The 19,902-nt window shown below is 50.8% G+C and overlaps 1 protein-coding gene across 5 annotated transcripts in view; it reads left to right on the top strand.

Annotated features, from left to right (window-relative positions):
- The window catches only part of GNB1 (G protein subunit beta 1), a 92,425-nt gene that overhangs the window by 70,657 nt on the left and 1,866 nt on the right, over positions 1–19,902 (top strand). For all 5 annotated transcript variants that reach the window (XM_022598335.3, XM_022598334.3, XM_089902058.1 and 2 more), the window contains 8 exons: positions 16–54; positions 1,655–1,761; positions 5,910–5,973; positions 7,293–7,455; positions 15,384–15,450; positions 16,934–17,135; positions 17,771–17,987; positions 19,699–19,814. In XM_022598335.3, coding sequence (XP_022454043.1) covers positions 16–54; positions 1,655–1,761; positions 5,910–5,973; positions 7,293–7,455; positions 15,384–15,450; positions 16,934–17,135; positions 17,771–17,987; positions 19,699–19,805 — 966 coding nt within the window. In that variant the 3' untranslated portion in view covers positions 19,806–19,814. The remainder of the gene's footprint in view (positions 1–15; positions 55–1,654; positions 1,762–5,909; positions 5,974–7,292; positions 7,456–15,383; positions 15,451–16,933; positions 17,136–17,770; positions 17,988–19,698; positions 19,815–19,902) is intronic.

The following is a 19,902-nucleotide window of genomic DNA, read 5'->3' on the forward strand; positions in this document are numbered from 1 at the left end:
ATTGTCTTTCCCTAGGATGCTAGAAAAGCGTGTGCAGATGCAACTCTCTCCCAGGTAAGAGCGGTTTGTGCAGAGTCGCTGGTCTGGCCTGGAGGTTGGTGCTTGTGGCGCCTCCACTTGGGACCTCTAGAGGGAGCGCTCTGATTCTCTCCTGTGCACAGTGAGGGTGTGGGGCACTGCCCGAAGGATTCTCCTGCGCAGACCCTTACCACGCTAGGCGAGGCCGTGGTGCGTCGCAGATGACAAATAATGTCTCTCGAGCCTTCTTGCGGAGGTCGGAGTTGTAAAGGTTATTGCAGTCTCGATACAGCTATTTCAGAGTTCTCCCTAGCAAAATCTGCTTCAGAACTTCGATTTCTAAAGTCCGGTTTGGCAGATTCTCAAAAAGTTAAACATTAGTCATGACCCGGCAGTTCCACTCCTAGATGCACGCCCAGAGGAGCTGACGCTCAAACAAGCCCGTGTACGCACGTGCTCACGTCGTCTCGGTTCCCAGCGGCCAGAGCAGGAAGCAGATATCCGCAGATGGAGGAGCGCAGGGACCAAGTGTGGCCTGTCCACGCGGTGGGACGTTACTCAGCCATAGAAGGGATGAATCTCGAGACATGGCGCTCAGTGAAAGAAGGTCACGTGTTGTGTGATTCCATGCATATGAAATGTGCAGACAGGTCACCCTATAGGGACAGAAGATAGGTTCATGGTTGCCCGGGGCTGGGGAGGAGGCTGTAGTGAGCAGCCACTTAATGAACGTGGGGTTTCCTCTGGGGGCGATGAGAGTGTCTTAGGAGGCAGCTGCGTGGCTAGATAGGACATACTCTCAAATGGTGCATTTCAACTCATTGAAAAGCAATATCTTTGTCCAAAGAATTGAACAGAAATGTGAAAGGAAAAATTATATTCCTACTTCTGTTGAGTATGATTTTTTTACATTGTCTTAGCGCTTTAGGAGATGTTGTTTAATTGGGGTTAAACAATAAGTTAAAGAAAAATTAGACTGCATAGAATAACCTGCATTTGAATCTCAAATGCACTTTGGACTGTACGTGTTTTTAAAGCTCATTATTGTGATACACTTATATTCCATTTGTCAACCCAGAATCCTTAACGTCAGGGTTTGTATGTTGAAGTGAACAGCAGGTTTGCATGCACAGTTTTGTGCCCTAAGCTACAGAGTACAGAGGAGATTCCATCGTGGTCCAGCTCAGCGTACAGCCTGGTCGCTGGACAGCCTGTAGGGCTGGGGCCCTGTGTTCGATTGTGATGTAGACTGACGAGGCTCTAATTCAGAGGAAACCCGTGAGGGACTGACGGAGGCAGGAGGAGCTGGGCCGGGCGGCCAGCTAGGGAGACAGCAGAGACGGGAGGGGAGGCGGCTCTGGGCCAGCCCCAGGCCTGCTGCACACGGGGGCAGGGGACAGGGGTCCTGGAGAACAGGTAGAGTAGCGGACTTTCCAGAACCGGGAGAGGGAAGGTAGGTGCCCTGGGAAACGGGAGAAATCACGGAGCGAGGCCTGGCAGACTGGAAGGAGCAGGGCAGGCACAGCCGTGGCCAGGGCGCTGGGGCCAGTGAGCGGGCTGGGCGTGAAGGAGAGGAGACCTCGCGGGGAGAGCATGCGTCACGCAATGTTAATTTGCAGTAACTTTTATTTTTAAGATCACAAACAATGTCGACCCAGTGGGAAGAATCCAGATGCGTACCAGGAGAACGCTGAGGGGGCACTTGGCCAAAATCTACGCCATGCACTGGGGCACGGATTCCAGGTGTGTGGGGCGTGGGCACACGGAGCGCTTGACACGTGCACGGAGGAGAAAACCTGAACTCATTGGCCGTGACTTGTAAAGAAAAAATTAGGCATTTGCGTCAGATGTGCGAGCAGGCCAAGACAGCAGCCCGGGTGCCCGAGCTCCATCTGTGTTCCCGCCTGCCTCGGCCGACCGCACACGGTCACCTCCTCACCACCCTCCCTTCGCCTTTGTCCTCCCAGCTCCGCGGCTCAGCGCCCGTGCCACCTTGGGGAGGTGACCTGTCCTCTTTGCCATGGCTCCTCCTCTTTCCAGCCTGTTCCTCGTGGCCTCTTGTCCACACCCTCTCCTGGTTTCGGTGCCCCGGCTCAGGGATCAGAAGCCACTTCCTGCGGTGTCCGTGTCCGGAGGGTTAGAACAGCGACTCGTGTCCCAAGGTTCCTGCATGAGTCTGAGCTGGTTGTTGCTGCTGTCACCGCCTCTCCCCGGCCTGTCTGCCCCACCTCCCTTTCTTCTAGCCTCTCATTCTTTCTGCCTTGAATTCTGCCCCGTGTTCGGACCTCTTTCTAGGTTCCCCATCTCCGTCGCCCTCCCGGTCCCTCCTCCCCTTGCCCTTAACCTGCAGCAGCATTGAAATGAAATCCATTCAGCTCTTTTCTGTTCCTCTTTTAGAGGCTGCTGGGAAGTCTTTCTCCACTTTTCCACCCAAGTAATTACATAAAATGCTGTGTGACTTTGTGACTGTAACATGTTCTTTCAAATAGCTAACATGGTATTTCAGATGCCTTTCTTAGAGGAGCATTTTTTTCATGTTTAATTATCAGAGAAGAATTGTTTGCTTGGTTGTTTTTTTCTTTGTTCATGAAATTGCCTGCTTTAGAGTGTCAACAGCTACAGAACAAAAGAGTCTATTTTTAGTTTTTTCTGTAGACTATCCCATATAATTCCAAATGCAAATGAGAGCTAACTTAGATCATTTCAATGATGGCAGTAATCAGAAAGAATAAAAATGGAAAAAGAAAGAAAAATGCCCTTACTAGTCAATCCACCTTAGAATTTTGTCAAAAGTAGATGGTAACCAAACAGTATGTTACCTTTGGGTCTGTCCTCCCATCTGTGGGAACATCAGTGTTCTGATTAGACAGGACGTTGGATGGTTAGTGATGTGTCACTTGTGCCCTGAGAGGTGACCAAGAGCTGTGCTCAAGGAACTAAGGCAGGTGTGTGGCCAGAGCTGTGGTGATGTGGAGAGGGGCTCGGGAGAGGCCGGGGGCCGGCAGCACCAGATCTCACAGGCGTCCTGAGCACTGCTGCCAGGCCTTGCGTGCCCTCTGGTTCCAACACAAATTCTGCCTCGAGAGCCCTGTCGTCGAAGGAACGAACGCAAAGGCAGGAATAAGCAGCACCGCATTCCGGGTCGTGGTCACCCCTGAGAGAAGGGGTGATGTGGGAGACCCAGGAGACGCTGTTGGGTGTTGCATGGGTCTTGTTCTCTTTCTTGGACAGCGTTGTGGGTACGTGGGCATTTGTTTTAAAGCTGCTCTTCAAATGACATTTATTTTTATAATGCCCTTATATGAGATCTGTATTTTACAGTCATAAACAAGGAAAACAAAAAATGATACCAAAGAGGACCTTTGCTATCCAGACCCCTTCAGAGATTTTTTTTTGTTTTTTGTAGATAGCCGTGTTTTCTGGAGAGGTAAAATAGGTAAAATTTTGCCTCTTTAAAGTCCAAAGAAAGTTTATTTTTATTTTGGATGTACATTTTGTTTAAGGCATCTTCATAAACAAAGGGTATTGTACAGCCTTTTTTCATGATTCAGAACTAAAATTCGGGAATGCCAGTTATTTGATCATGTTGGTATAACTCAGGGAACCTCTCAAACTACTGCACTGATTAGCAGTTTTCTTTTAAAACTGTAGGAGACGCCCGCAGTGGGGTTTGTGTATATGCATGTGTCAGTGCACATTATGTATGCGTTTATAACATGTTTATCAATACGTTGTAACTTTTTTATACTTAAAGTCTACTTTTTATAACATTTGAGAGTCTCAGTCACATGAATTAATGCTAAACTCCCCGCCCCCTTTTTAAATTAATTAATTAATTTATTTTTGGCTGTGTCTTCGTTGCTGCGCGTGGGCTTTCTCTAGTTGCAGCGGCGGGGGCTGCTCTTCGTTGTGGTGCGTGGGCTTCTCATTGTGGTGGCTTCTCTTGTTGCAGAGCACGGGCTCTAGAGCGCAGGCTCAGTAGTTGTGGTGCACGGGCTTAGTTGCTCCATGGCATGTGGGATCTTCCCGGACCAGGGCTTGAACCCGTGTCCCCTGCATTGGCAGACAGATTCTTAACCACTGTGCCACCAGGGAAGCCCTATCTCCCCTTTTTGAAGTCTGCTGAAGTGTTATAATTGAGAGTGAAACGCTGCTAACCCAGCGAGGCTTGAGAGTCCTCCCTCCTCAGAGTAAATGAAGGGCCTGAGTGAGGCCTTTGGATCTGGACCTCTATCTACTTAACCCCTGTTTTCAGTGTCCTGGAGCCCTGGGCATCGTCCTGGCTCTTGCCTTGGTGTTCTGGGTGGGTGGCACCTCGGGGGAACTGAGAGCTCTAGGAGACAGAAGGAACCAGGTCCCAAGCGGTCATCCTACTGGGGATTAAGAGGTGTGTCTTTTCTCACCTTCTGGAGGATCAGGGCCTGCTTAATGTCTCTCTGACCCTGGGGCGCGTCAGCACATAGTAAGCTTTCCGACCAGGAGGCCTTTCTAGAGGTGACCCTCCCGGAGGACGAGCTTCTTTACGTCAGCTCTGATGTTCATCCAAAGCCTGTGCTTAGAGGAGCCTGGCGGAAATAGAGCCGCAGCGCGACCCTGGTTCCGATTACATGGGGTCTTTCAAGTGCCTAATATGTTTATAACTGCACCTTGATGCAGGGATTTACTTTAAGAAATTGCATCCAAAGAATAATAGGATTGGAGCCTGCATGTAGTTCAGTTCCTGGATAAGTTTTTCATGCAGTGCTGAACACGTATTTATTCCCTGCCAGGCTCATTGCTGGCTCCCTGAGAAGGGTATGCATCAGAGCGTAGAGTTGGATGAAAAGGACCCGTTGTCAGAGGGATTCGAGTGATTTTACCTCCAGGTTTTGACCAGTTCAGGAAGCCAAGTATATTGCGGCTGAAATGGTTGAGACCTGTGTTTTGATAAAATCTCTAAAACTGAAAATCCTTCTCCTTATTTACCATGCTGACACGTATCTCTGCGTGGGATTATGGAGAGAGCCTTCTTGCCGTTCCTTGAAAACAGCACAGTCTGTACAACAGAGTTCCTTAGGATATCTTATGAGTAGCGGTGGTTCCCTGAATTTACTCTCACTTGAAATTCCTTTGCCCATTAGTCATGTTTTCCTTTTGCAGTTTCCTGTCTTCTTTCTGCAAATACAGACAGAGCACCTTTTCAAGACACAGATCCCAAACGGCACAGTTGACCAGAGCAAGAAAATTGTTACGAAAAATATTCCTGATAGTTAACTAGTGTCTTCTGTGGGGCCAGGCACAGCTGTGCTTTAGATTGTCATCTCTTTGCAAAGCAGGTGGAAAGGGGGTGCCTCCTTAATGTTTGTAAGGGCCTTGCAGTCCCATTTTGGCTCAGTCTGGGAAATTTTCATGGGGTATCTTTGGTGAGAAATGTCTCATAAATTTTGAATATCTAAAAACTTATTAGTCCTTTATATTTAGGCTTTCTACGTGTCTGAATGGAACAGAAAATTATATACTAAATATTTTCTACCACCTTTGACTCATGAAAGAAAGATCTGTAGGTGTCAAATCTGATTTATGGTGAACAGAAAACAAACAGAAGCAGTTCTAGGCAACCAGCTTGTCTCATCTGACCAGCCAAGGGACTGTGGCCAGGTCTTCACCTGAAGACGAGCACGATTGAACCTGAGCTGTTATCGCTGGCAGTATTTTCTTTTCATGCTTTCAAAGTTGGTCTGACAATTAGAACATTTTTTGTGGGGGGGTGCTTATAAATAAGTGCACTTTGCCAGCAAATAGGATGTTGAAGCGCATTAGTCATCACTAAAGTTTAGTCTTCATTCGTTGTCTTTGGGTGACTTCCCTTGTTGGTGTGATACTGATGGTATGCTTTTTTCTTTTTCCTCCAGGCTTCTAGTTAGTGCCTCACAGGATGGTAAGCTTATCATCTGGGATAGCTACACCACGAACAAGGTAGGTAGTGCAAACCCTTCCCTGAAAAGCGGCCCGGGAAAGGCGGGTGTTTAAACTCTGGGTTCACTTACGTAAAATGTATAACAGGAGAGGGTGGGGGAGCACAGTGAGTTCGTTTTTGTGTAAAGTCATATGGGTCAGGTAGAAGCCCAGTCACGTGGCTGGCACGTGTCACTGGTGCTGCTGGGCCAGCATGGTGTTGCTGTGATGTGTCGTCTCTTTACAGAGCAGGTTGGGGGAGCCTCCTTCAAGTTTCTAGGCAACTGGAGTCCAATTTTAGCTCAGTCTGGGAAATCTCATGCTTTGTTTAAAAATACAGAAATACAGCTTTCCGTTTAGTCAACTAGTTTTTACAAGAAATAATCTGAAAGAGTTTATGCTTTGAAGTATAAATTAAATTATTTTAAAATTTCAATCCAGGGTTGTATCATATTGAATGAAAAAAGTACTATCGTTGGTCTAAACGTGTGTAACAGACAAAATTCAGTTTTATTTTACTGGAGGATACCACACGTGTATAACAGAATCCAGTACTTATAACAAATCTATCTCAAACACAGGGAGGTGTGTGGTAGGATTAATTACAGTAATTTCTAGTTTGATTACTTCACTAAAAATGCTTTATTTTTGGAGTGAATTTTATAGCCATTTTGACAAGCCAGTGAAATGTTTTCCTTTTAATATATAATTGTGATTCAGAGGCTATGTTGCTATTACTTAAGTGTCTACCTAACTGTAAGTTATGACTTTATTAAAACTCTACATTTGGGAATTCCCTGGTAGTCCAGTGGTTAGGACTCAGTGCTTTCACTGCTGAGGGCCTGGGTTCGCTCCCTGGTTGGAAAACTAAGATCCCACAAGCTACGTGGTGTGGCCTAAATAAATAAATAAAACTGCATAGGGGCTTCCCTGGTGGCGCAGTGATGGAGAGTCCGCCTGCCGATGCAGGGGACGTGGGTTCGTGCCCCGGTCCGGGAAGCTCCCACGTGCCGTGGAGCGGCTGGGCCCGTGAGCCATGGCCGCTGAGCCTGCACGTCCGGAGCCTGTGGTCCGCAACGGGAGAGGCCGCAACAGTGAGAGACCCGCGTACCGCAAAAAAAAAACCCAACAAACCTACATTAAATTGGTGTGCAGCACTGGATTTCTAATTAAATTATTATTTTATCTGACTGCCCACACATACAAAATATTTTCAAAATAATTTTGGCCACTGTTTTGCTGTGCAGTGAAAGTTGAAGACTAGAAGCAGGATCATAAATGTCAGTAGTTAATGTTTTTGACCTTGAGCGTGCTTGCATCATGTGTGTCTTGTCATTTAGGTTCATGCCATCCCTCTGCGTTCCTCGTGGGTCATGACATGTGCATATGCCCCTTCCGGCAACTATGTGGCCTGCGGTGGCCTGGATAACATTTGCTCCATTTACAATCTGAAAACTCGTGAAGGGAATGTACGTGTGAGTCGTGAACTGGCTGGACATACAGGTACATGTTCTCATCAGTAACCTCAGAGTTTATACGCTGTGCGCCTTGCATGAGTTACATGCTATGGACACTCACCCCTTCTCAACAATTATTTAATGAGATTGGCTACATCAATGGCCAGATATACTCTTAAAATGAAATCAAACACAGGCCTTGATGTTCCTTTATCAGTAAGAAGCCTTTGGATATAAGTCGCCGTAGTGGCTGTTGTCAAGGATCTTGGGAGCGTAGGTCGCTCCGCAGCAGCTGGATGCAGTTCGAGGCGTTACCTCCTTCTGAACCTCCTTCCATCCTGAGTGCCTTTCCAGAAGGGTTCCTAATCTAGACATGCGCGAGCGTGCACGTGTCTCCCTGTGCGCACACACACATACTTATCCACATATCGAGACACCCTTACTGATCTCTTAGCATCCTTCATAATGACTGGCATTCTTGTTGCACAGGAAGCAGAACAGAGTCCTTCAGGCTCAGTGCTTTTGAACGTAGCCAGCCCTAAGCGTTGGGGGTGGTGTGTTATTTTGGCTCCTGTTTGCTTTGGGGTTGCTTCCTTCTTAACTTTCTATCTTCTTAAAGTAGAAACTTAGATCTTCCTACTTTTTCAAATATAAATTACCCTCTAAGCGTGGCTTTAACTGTATTATCATTCAGTGGGAAATATTTTTAATACCCTTTTGATAACTTGTTATTGGTTTCTAATCAAATGTCATTATGTTCAGAGAAGATGTTCTGTACCAGTTCAGTTTTTCACGTTTATGGAGACTTGCTTCCGGTGGAGCGGGTGGTCTGAGGATGACACGCCGCGCGCGCCTGGGAGTCCAGGCTGTGGGTCAGGTTCTCAGCGTGTTCGTCAAAGCAGGACTTTGACACTGTTCACAGCTGTTGGTAGAAGGCTCTGTTGGTAGAAGGCATGTTCATGACTGTCGTACGTTCCTGATGAAGTGACCCTCTTTCTCAGAACCTTCTGTGTTGGAAAGTCGGCTTTATCTGATGTTAACGTAGCTGCTCCAGCCTTCTTAGTCCGACTGTTTGCATGGTGTATTTTTTCCCATCCACTTAACTGTATTTATAAACAGAGTCCCTTAGAGACAGCACACACTTGGTTCTTCCTTTTTATCCACTCTAAGTGTCTCTGCCTTTCGAATAGTATGGGGTTCATTTCTGTTTCATGCAGTGTGGGTGCAGTGGGATTTGGCTCTCTCGCTTTATGGTGTGCTCTCCTTTGCTGCCTTCTTTTGGGTTACTTGATGTTTTAGAATTCTATTTTGGTTTTATCTGTTGGCTTTTCTGGTTACCTCCAAAAAAGGGTTATGTAGGGATTGCAGTGTACATTCATGATTTTCACGGTGCACTCAGAGTTATAGTGTATCCATTTAAATGAAATACGAGAATCTTGTGGCCGTAAATGCCCATTTTCTGCCCTTCCTCATTCTTCATGAAGTTTTTGTAGGTGTTGCATCTCCATGTGTTCTAAGCCCCACAACATATTGTTCTGTTTTTTTCCTTTAAATGTTCTTAGCCACTTGAAGAAGTTTGAATCGTCTTTTACGTTCACTCAAATCTTTACCATCACGTCCTGAAGACGTGAGCTTTTTTCGGGTTCCCTTCAGCCTGATGAACTTGCTTTACCGTTTCTTACTGTGAGTGCAGGTCTCCTAGCAGTGAATTCTGTCTGTTTTCATTTATCTGAAAATGTCGATTATCCTGCATTCTTGAAGAAGTTTTTGCTGGATATATTTAATTCTGGGTTGGTATTATTTTCTTTCAGCACTTTTAAGATTTTTCTTCGTTTTTTTAACAGTTTGTGATGTGCCTTGGGGTGACTTTCTTTGTTTATTGTGCTTTAGCACCTTGAATTTGTAAAGTTTTGTCTTTCACTAAATTTGGGAAATATTAGAAATCCATTTTCTGTTCTTTGTTCTCTGTCTTTTTGTACTCCAGTGGGTGCATGTTCGCATCGTCTCTTAGGTTCCTATGGTTCTATTCTTGTTTATTCCGTCTCCTGCTTCCCCAGAGCTGTCATCCAGTACACGTGACTTCTGTCACCTCCAGTGTGTTGTTAAGACTACCCAGCAAGCCGTATATGCCAGATGTTCTGTTTTTCAGTTCTAGAATTCGTTTGCTTTTTTAAAAAAATAGTTCTTATTTTTCTGCTGACGTTTCCTGTTCATTTATGATGAGCATATTTAGGATCCTTGGGCATAGTTCTAAGAGCTGGCTTTAAAATTCTTACCTGCCAGTTCTAGCAACTAATCCCTTGAGGTTTGGTCTTGGTGGCTCTTTTCTCTTGAATATGGGCGACATTTTCCTGCTTCTTGGTATATCTAGTGATTTTGACTTGTGTCCTGGGCTTTGTGCAGACTCTGTTCCCCTGAAGCCCTGCCATTTTGTTCCGTTGGGAGCAGCCACACAGCCGTGTGGGAGCAGCTGTCTTGCCTGTGTGGTTTGGACAGATGTTGGGGCAGTAGGTGTGTGATTTTTAGGGCCTTCTGTGGCTTTCTCCTTTCCAGGTTTCCTTCTTGCACTTTCCAGTTGTGGTTGACCAGAACCCTATTTACTGGCTGTTCAAGAAGGCTGGGCCATAGATCTGCATCTGAGATGTGGCTGCAAGAGGGGGCCTGCCCTCAGGCACAGGACAAGCAAGCTTGTTGAAAAACAAGCTCACCCAGTGCCTTTCTCTTCTCCCAAGTGCAGGCTCCCCTCCGGTTTGTCTGCTTCTGCTTCCAGTGCTTTCAGGTTTTTGTTTTTATATTTGTCCAGAGCTCATGGTGGTTTCTGTGGGAAGGTTGCTCCTGGGGCTGGGAACCCCCCTTCTCGGAACCCAGCCTAGGCTGCCTGCCCCATCCTTGTAAACTGGGGGTTCTGTCCAGTGAGCACCCTTCCTAAAGCACTTTGCTTATAGCGTTGATGAACTCACAGCACATTGAAAAACACATTCTTACTGTTTATCGATCCCTTATTATCAGATTCAGTGTATGGACTTCCATTTTTAATTAAATCTTTTTAACACTTTATTTGCTGAAACAAAAAAATAAATCTAGTATTAGAATGTTTTCGAAACTTTGTTTCCTTCATGTATCATGAAATTTTACTTCTTTGGGAGTAGAGTGGTAGTGTTTTTTTAAACATCTGGCCTCTTAAGAGTATTCGTGACTTTCTTCAGACATGATACATAATTCAGCTTCAAATCAATAAAGGTTAAAACTTGGTAAATTCAAATAGCATCACTTTAGTCGGGGGGTAAAGGTGTGAATGGTTAGTGGGTTCAAGATCTGAGGATGTGCGGTCTGCATCTTGTCTCAGTCCTTCTAAGCCTCCGTCTGATGACATTAGTGCTCATCACTCAGGCATCTCTCTCTGGCCTGAGCCTTAAGTTGAGAGCTCTCTGTTAAGCTGTGGTTGGGACATTTTGTCGTAGAGTCTTAGAAACTCAGTTGCGCAGAAAACCCACCTTGGTGCTCTTCTCAGCGGTCTCCCTGAGCCCTCAGATGGTGTCTGATGGAGTGAGGGCGGGAGTCGAGCCTCTGCGCTCAGTTTCAGGAGAGAGGCTCTTGGTGGTCAGTTTTGTGTTGCTGTTGTTTCCAGAAAATACAAGGGCCCATATGGAACAAACAGAAGCTTCCTTCTCTAGAGTTGGCCACCCAGGCTTTGGAAACGCTAGCAATACTTGAGAGAGCAAACATCAGATGGCGTTCTATCTTCTGGTGTTTTGCCTTTTAAGTTTCTATCTTAAGGAGTAAAGGATGCCCTCTGGAAATGGTTAATGGAATGAATTCACAACGATTGAGACGGAACATTTATCATTATTGCTCTTACTATGAATATATTACGTATAGAATAAAACTTGCTGAGTGCTCTCTTGGTGAAAATAATAATACAAAGGCATTAGGTAGTATATTTGAGAAATTAGTAATACCCTAAAAGCTCATTCTCCTTTCCTAAACCTCCCATCGCAGTGCAGACACATTTACCCTATCTGAGATCACCATGGTCAAGAATTTAGCCAGAGGTTTCCTGGGGGTGACATGACTGCCTTGTACTCTTGCCAGAAGCCCTTGCGGTGGCTAAAATTTCGTCTTCCAGGGATGATTTGTCCATGCTGCCCGGGGCTTGAATGCACGTGAAAGCACAGTGGACGGGCCCCCTGGCCTGTTAGTTGCTTCTTTCCTGACAGGCGCCAGCAGGCCCCGCTCTGGGAGGAGAGGCGTGCCCCACAGTTCTGCTTCGGGCCACACTGAGCTGCTCTGCGGCGCCCTGTTCTTTGGCGGTTAGTTAACGTGGCAGCAGTTTTAGGCTTTCTGTGGTCGCAGTCTGGGAAACTCAGATCCCACTGCGCACTTCCTGACCTCACGGACTGCGCCGCCGGCTCAGCTACCCTCTGGGCTTCCCTCCAGCCGGCTCAGCCCCCCAGCAGCAAGAGCCCCCTCTCCCAGGCTGGCCACGGGTCCTGGCTGTGCCTGCATTCAGCCTGAGAGGATGCGTGAACCTCCGGGTGGACGGATGCACCCGGCCTGCTGCTGGGTGCTTGTCCTTTGGCATCAGCAGTTTCTGGGTTTGTCTCTTTGGGGTGGCGTTTCCTCACTCGCAGGCCTTCATGTTACTTCGTTGTCTCTCTTTTGTTTTCACGGAGCTGCTCAGAGAACGCACCCTCTGCTCCCGGTCTCCGCTCCCCTGTGCACCTCCGAGCGGGTCGGCGGCTTTCCCTCCCCGCCCAGCCAGCTGCCCCCGCCTCCGCCAGGTGCTGGCTGGGCTAAGACTGCCGGCGTGATTCACCGTAGAAAGCTGGGAAAGTAACATTTCTTCTTCTGTGTTTTTAACTTCTAATCCCATCCAGAACTGCAGCGTTGTCCTGCAGAGTTGGAGAGGGTTCCGTTGTAAGGTGCGCCGATTTGTCCCTGTCGTCGGTCATTGCAGCAGTTCCCGGCTTGTCACTAGTGCGCGTGTTGTGGCTGTTAAATACCGTTCTTGCAAAGGAGTGACTTCTCAGGCCGTAACCATGTTCTTGGGATGAGTTCCCTTGGCTGCGCTGTTTGGTTCGGGGCAGCACTCGCGGCGGCTCACGTGTCTGTGCACGTTGGTCTTTGGTTTTGCCGTCTGGCTCAGCTGCCCTCTGGATGAGGAGGTAAGCTTGTCTGCCTCTCTGGCCCAGGTTCCCATCAGCGACACCCTGTCATGAGACCGTCCCCCTTCCCTCCCACGGGTCCTTGACCTGAGCGCCTGCCCTGCCTCACTTCAAGCCTCCTCCCCTCTGGACTGCTGCCAGCTCGTCCCCGCGCCAGGCTGTCCCCAGCGCACCTGTGTCCCGCTGCCACTTGTCTCCGTGAGGCCTGGCACCTCCACACTTGGTGCCCACTTTCGTCAGGGCCTGTTTTCCCTGCCCCTCTGGAGGCCTCGTAAGGCAGCAGCGCCACTGGGCCAGCCACCCTTCTGCTGAGGACACTCACACGGCCCCTTCAGGGAATTGGCTCACTCTTATATAAGCAAAGACAGTAACTGCCCCCGTTCATTGAGAACTTAAATGTGCAGACAGCTCTGTTCCTCCCGATAATTCTCCAGAATGATCCCAGTTCCTCTGGGAAGCCTGGGGCTCGTGAGCCAGCGCACGGGAACATGCACTGCAGGTTAGCAGCTGCGCTGAGAATCGGGTCTACTCTGAAGCCACTGCCCACCTCCCAGCCAGAACGGCCCCACAGGCTTCCCCGGAGCCCAGGTGCCCCTTGATGGTCCCCATGCACACGGGGCGTCACTGGCCTCCTGGGACGCTGGGCTTGTGGGGTCGGCTGCCGAGCCAGTCGGCTGCCGAGCCCGCCGGCTGGACGGTCTGGTGTTCGTGGTTGGTGAGCTCCCGTCTCAGGGCTGTTGAGTCTTGATGCTCAGTACTTGTTTGTTAACCTAATTTAAAAGCTGGTTCCGGGACTTCCCTGGTGGTCCAGTGGTTAAGACTCCGTGCTCCCAGTGCAGGGGGCCTGGGTTTGACCCCCGGTCAGGGAACTAGAGATCCTGCGTGCCGCAACTAAGACTCGGCACAGCCACATAAATAAATATAAAAAGAAAAGCTGGTTCCCACCTTTTCTTTCTGGGAGGAAAAAAGATTTTTGTAAAAAATATAATATCCACCTGGTTATTGTTTTTTTCCCTCGATGTACAAAATACAGAGACCAAAAAAGTGAGTTATGAGCCAGCAGCTCTGACTTTGTCTAATGAAAAGTAGTATTTGGATAGGGTTGACCCTTGAACAACACAGGTTTGAACTGTACTGGTGCACTTACACCTGAGGTTTTTCTCCAAATACAGCACACAGGAGCCCGGGTGGGCAGCGTCCCCAAGGAGACTGAGGCACCGCTGTCATGAGGGCCGACTCCAAGTTCTGTGCAGATTTTCAGCCTCAAGGAGGCTGGCACCCCCGGCCCCCATGTTGTTCGGGGTCAACTGTGTATATTTTGAAAGCTCAAACTACAGGAGGTTAGAAAACGAACACCAAAGCCACCCCAGTGCTCTCCACACGCAGTCTCTTAGGTCCCTGAGATGCCCTCGCCCCAGGACCAGGCCGGGCTCCGTGTGTGCTGCCCCGCCCCTCCTTTTCACCTGCATGTGTCTTGGAGTCTTCACAGCGTTTGTGGTCCCCAGGGACCATGTGTGGTTTTGTAGATTTGGTCATTTCCCACAGCCTGCCTGGCCCCTGAGGGTCAGCCAGCTGACGTGTGCTGACCATCCGAGGCCCTGAAGAGGCCAGAGCAGGTTGCTAGTGCTCGAGAGCCGAGGCTGTAGCCGGCAGCCTCTGGTCCTTGGGGCGGGAAGCTCGTGGACTCCCTGGGGCTGGACCACCGCCTGCACAAGGTGGGACAGAGGTCATCTTTGAGGTCGTGTTTCTTTGTGCTGTTGACCTAGGAGTGCCCCTGTATGGCCCTGTGTGAGACCAGGCGGTGCTGCCGTCTCCACGACGCTCCTCCCTGTCTGCTGGGATCCCAAGTCAGACAGGCTAGGGCTGTGATGGCGGGTGTGAGGGTCCCAGGGCTGGTTCCCAGAAGGCTGGCTTGAGCGAGGGTGAGAGTGTGCCAGGAAGTAAGTGCTGTTCTCGGAGCGGAACTTAGGCTGAGACTCAGCGGGAAGAGAGCCCGTGTGGTCCCTGGTGTCCTGTGGACGTGACGTGGCCTCCAGGGAGCACTTGACCATAGGTCCTTGTCTAGGCACGTAGTTGCTGTTTTGAAATTGTTCTCTCTCTCTGTTTTTTCTATGGGAGACAGTACAGTAACATGTTAGATAAGTGCTTTATTTTCCCAATATTCTTACACTTCCCACATCAGCAGCCTTCAGTGGGCCTCCTCTCTGTATTTTGTCTTTGATCTTACTGATTCACACAGTGTCACACGTGGCTCTGGTGTGGCCTGGGAAGACCTGGCAGGCATGCTTCTCCCTGGCAAGAGCCCGGCCTGCTGGGGGCAGGGGCTGCTCTGCCACCCTCCCCTGGGCCTTCTGGGGGCAGGTGTGCTTACCTTGCACGTGCAGTTCTCAGGGTCACCTACACTAAGACAGAAGCAGCGCTTGTCCCGTAGAAAACAAACCCACCCCCACGCCCATCCTCATCTCTGGCTCTGCTCCTCCCGACGTGTCCAAAAGGGCAGGGGCGGACAGGTGCGCTTGCCTCCCGAGCCTCTTGGGGCGCCGTGCTCACCCGGAGTCCAGTCCTCTGGGCCTGGGGCTGCACTGGCCTGTCCGGGCTCTGACTCTTGCCCGGCAGTGCGTGTTGTCTGTGCTGCTTTCTTCCTCTTTGCAGCACACACGGCAGGGGCCAGGGGGTGGTGGACGAGGTATTTGTCTCCCTTGCTGTGGACCTTCCCGCCATAGTTGTTCTGCCAACGTGTTCTTCCATTTATAAGATCATAGAGTCGGGGGCTCGAATTCTGGGGCCATCGTGTGGCTCTGTTTTCCAGGTTACCTGTCCTGCTGCCGTTTTCTGGATGACAATCAGATTGTTACCAGCTCTGGAGACACCACCTGGTGAGTACTTGCGCGCCAGACCTGTCCTCCTGCTGCTTGCTTTGGCCCGTAGCTCAAGACGCAGGGGAGTTCTCAGTTAGGCCGTTTTAACTGGAAATGGCCAGGCGGCTTCAGACACACGTGGCAGTGAGTGGTGGGTGGGTTCGTGGTGCGCTGTGCAGATCTGAAAGCTCAGAGTTGGATTTTGAACAGCAAAGAACTGATTTTGAAACTACAGTTTTGCATGAAATGCCCGCTTTTCTTTCCCCCCCTGCGGATTTTACCTTTCCAGGCTGTCTTTAGTAGCACTTGGGGGAGTGGGTGTGCTTTAGTCCCTCGCTAAGGTGAGCACCGCCTCATTGTGGACTCCGAGCACAGCTTTAAAAAACTTGTCACTTGTCACAATTTCACGTGAATTATATCAAACTAATTAATTTTGAGTTTCACCTTACTTTTGGATAGACCAGCGTAAACCTCTGTAATGTTTTCACTTGAAGCACCAAAGCACATCCTTTTAAATCTTTAGATAGTTGAATCATTTGAGGCTTAAACTCTCCTCGTGGGTTATTCTGGTCCTTTGAGGCATGTGGTAGTCAGGAGCCAGCGGGCCACGCAGTGGGCAGGGTGTGCCCCGGCTGGGTCCTGTTTCATGAGGTGTCCTTTATGTATGTCCAGAGGTTCACCAAAGATTTATGATCTATCTGGACTGTCAGTTGGGGAAGAATTTCTGTATTAGAAGATAGTTTTGAAAGCTTTTTCATTCATGAGGGATGTTCTTCAGACCCTGGGAATGTCTTGCTTCCTTCTGTCATCCCTCAGGCCCTACAAGGGGCCCTGCACGCTTGGATTTGGGTGGTTGGGCTGAGCCAGGTTTTCTGCGAGGCTTACGGGAAATGAGCAGCTTCCAGTGGCGTTGCTTCTGTGGGTGAAGCACAGAAACAGCACACGCTGTCCTCGCGGCACTGCTGTGTCTCACCTTTGACTGCCCTCCGTGTAGCCACCCAAGCTGACGGCTGTGGGCCCGAGCTTAGCTCTGCCGCCGCTGAGTGACCCCAGTTAAGGGCCGTCATCTCCTCGTCCCAGCCCGTGGGACCCTGGAAGGCATGGAGCTGGCAGCAGCAGGGAGCGCGTTTTCTGTCCAGCCTGGGATGGCAGCCGGGAGCTTCCTGCTGCCCCTCGCTGAGCCCACGCGGGGAGCCGCATGCGTCCCTCCTTGAAAGGGACTCGGGCTCCCTCTTCTGTTGGTGTTTGAGTTGACGTGGAAATCACAGTTACCGTAAAGCCCGTGGGCGTGTGCTCATCTGTATTGTGTTTGTTTACTGCGTTTATTCGTTTGCTTTGTAACAAACCCTTCTAAACAAAGTCGGATTACAGGTTTTAGATTTGTCTTAAGTGCAGACTAAGTGCAGACGTTTACTGCAGTCCTGGGGGGTTTGAAGGACCGTTTGTCACAGGACTAGTCCCCTGAGCAAGTGGGGTGACCGCTGTCATTGCTCTGCTCCAGTGCCCTGTGGGACATTGAGACCGGCCAGCAGACGACCACGTTCACTGGACACACCGGCGATGTCATGAGCCTTTCGCTCGCTCCGGACACCAGACTGTTTGTCTCTGGTGCTTGTGATGCTTCAGCCAAACTCTGGGACGTGCGAGAAGGGATGTGCCGGCAGACCTTCACCGGCCACGAGTCCGACATCAACGCCATCTGTGTAAGTTGGGGTCCGAGGTGCGGGTCGGGGGCCCTTCGCCGGCCGTTAGCAAGTTAGAGTCCTTCTCTGGAGCCACGGGCTGCATTGTCAAATTTGAAGACGTTTTCAGGATTAGATGGTCTCTCTTTTCTCTGCAGATACAGTCAAATTGAAAAAAACTCCCTGTGGGATACTTAGCTGTGACTTGATCTGTCCTTGCTGAGGCCTGGTGTATCTCCCGGCCTTGGGGTGACCAGTGACTGTATCACGTGGCTTCCCCCATCAGGGGACGGGCAGCGCCGCGGCTGAGCCCCTTGGCCCAGCTCTGCGGGGGCGCGCGGGGCGCGGCGGTTGAGGGAGCCTGCCCTTGTCCCCGGCACCGTGACAGGCGGGCCCGGTCTCGCGAGGAGCCGTCCTCCTCGGGTTCAGCCTGGCTGCCAGCAGCCTGCAGGGAGCCCAGCCCGTCAGTGATGGCCACTCTCCCGCTGCTCCCTTGGGAGGACGAATGGGGAGGGGAAGCCGGCTCTTTGGGGAGGGCGAGCACGTCGCGCCACCCCCGTGCGGGGCCCGCAGTCGCTCTGCTGTCGGGCAGTTTACGTTCGCAGTATTTCTTTCTGTGCATTTGCAAATCATCTTGGTTCGCTTTCTCTCTCCAGTTCTTTCCAAACGGCAATGCGTTTGCCACTGGCTCGGACGACGCTACCTGCAGGCTGTTCGACCTCCGTGCGGATCAGGAGCTCGTGACTTACTCCCACGACAACATCATCTGTGGGATCACCTCCGTGTCCTTCTCCAGGAGCGGGCGCCTCCTCCTCGCGGGGTACGACGACTTCAACTGCAACGTCTGGGACGCCCTCAAGGCCGACAGGGCAGGTAGGCAGCAGCTGCGCCTGGCCGGCTGAGACACGAGCTGAGACGTGTGGGCCCGGCAGGGGGACAGGAGGCAGGCCAGTGGCGGCGGGTTCTCGGCCGCTGTGCGGCACACGGTGGGCAGGAACGGGCCAGCCGCGTGGTCTTCACAGCCCCCCTCCCGTCGGGCCTGTTGGAAGCACAGACTGGAGCTCACACGTGAAAGGCAGGCGAGAGGTGTGTCCTTCCCAAGTGCATTAAAACGCAGGTTGTGCAAAAGACAAGAACTTGCAGTGTTGAAGACGGGGGTTCAGGCGCCTGAATGCTCCATGAGCATCAGCTCATGGAGTCTTCAGTGCCGGAGAGGGTGGGGAAGGGAGCGTGGCTCCGAGCCCGTGGCCTCCCGCTCTGGGTGGGTCTGTCTGCTTCCCGCTCTGCATTGAGCCCCTCTTGCCTCTCCTGCTCCCCCACGTGCCCCCAGCGCCCGCGGCCTCTGCCCCGACAGTGCCTGCTGACACTCAGAGGAGTGCAGGAGGCGCATGGGGGTGCTCTGAGATGTGGCTCGGATTCCTCTGGAAAAATGTGGAACTTTCTGGCTGATGACTGCTGAGTGTCGACAGGAGGCCCTGCCTGTCTTGGGGGGGCGGGGTTCACTCTGTGATATCCCAAAGGCCCTCCCTCAGCGTCCATCACCAGCCTTCTGTATTCTGTGCTCTGCACCAGGCCCCGGGCATCACGAACAAATGAAGAACAGCCTACAGCCTTCACTGTCGTGCTGTATCTTTGTTGTGCTTTCTGTTGCTTCTTTTTTTTTTTTTTTTTTTTTTTTTTTTTTGCGGTACACGGGCCTCTCACTGCTGTGGCCTTTCCCGTTGCGGAGCGCAGGCTCAGCGGCCATGGCTCACGGGCCCAGCCGCTCCGCGGCATGTGGGATCTTCCCGGACCGGGGCACGAACCCGCGTCCCCTGCATCGGCAGGCGGACTCTCAACCACTGCGCCACCAGGGAAGCCCCTCTGTTGCTTCTTTTAAATAAATTTATTTATTTTTGGCTGCGTTGGGTCTTCGTTGCTGCGCACGGGCTTTCTCTAGTTGCGGAGAGCAGGGGCTGCTCTTCGTTGCGGTGCACGGGCTTCTCATTGCGGTGGCTTCTCTTGTTGTGGAGCATGGGCTCTAGGCGCGCGGGCTCAGTAGTTGTGGTGCACGGACTTAGTTGGTCTGCGGCATGTGGGATCTTCCCAGGCCAGGGCTCGAACCCGTGTCCCCTGCATTGGCAGGCAGATTCTTAACCACTGCGCCACCAGGGAAGCCCCCTGTTCCATTTTTTATTTAAGCATTTTACCGTCGGGAGTGCTCAGGAGTCGGTGCAAGAGGCCCTAGGTTGTTCAGTGTGTGTGTTAGTGCCTTTCAGTTGTGTGTGTTCCTTGTTGTCATGCTGTTATCCACGTGTCTTGATAACAGACACGTTGCCAGATTCTCCAGTGTTTTCCTTCTGTGTGAATCCCTCCCGCGGCCGTGGGCACGTCCACCATGGGAGAGGAGCACGCTGACCCTTCCTCACCTTGGACAAGTGTGGGCATGAGCTTCAGTTTAGTTTCCACTTGACCAGGCTTCCTCTCCTTCCTGGTGCCCTTTCCTCACCACTGAGGCCTGGCAGGGACTGAACCTTGGGGGCTTCTGGGTCTGCTTCAGGGAGTGGCTGGATCCAGGGGTGACCGTGCTGTCATCTGCTCCCAGGGGTCTTGGCCGGGCATGACAACCGCGTCAGCTGCCTGGGGGTGACTGACGACGGGATGGCCGTGGCAACAGGGTCCTGGGACAGCTTCCTCAAGATCTGGAACTAACACCAACAGGTAAGGAGCAGCCCCGTGCCCTCCCTGCTTGTAGCTCTATGTATGAAATTATGGGTCGGGGTTTCTAAGATTAATTTGGATGTAGTTG

Source organism: Delphinapterus leucas, chromosome 1 (genome assembly GCF_059928025.1).
Source record: "Delphinapterus leucas isolate spDelLeu-1000000601 "Yukka" chromosome 1, BTC_Dleu_Yukka2, whole genome shotgun sequence".
Lineage (NCBI taxonomy): Eukaryota > Metazoa > Chordata > Mammalia > Artiodactyla > Monodontidae > Delphinapterus > Delphinapterus leucas.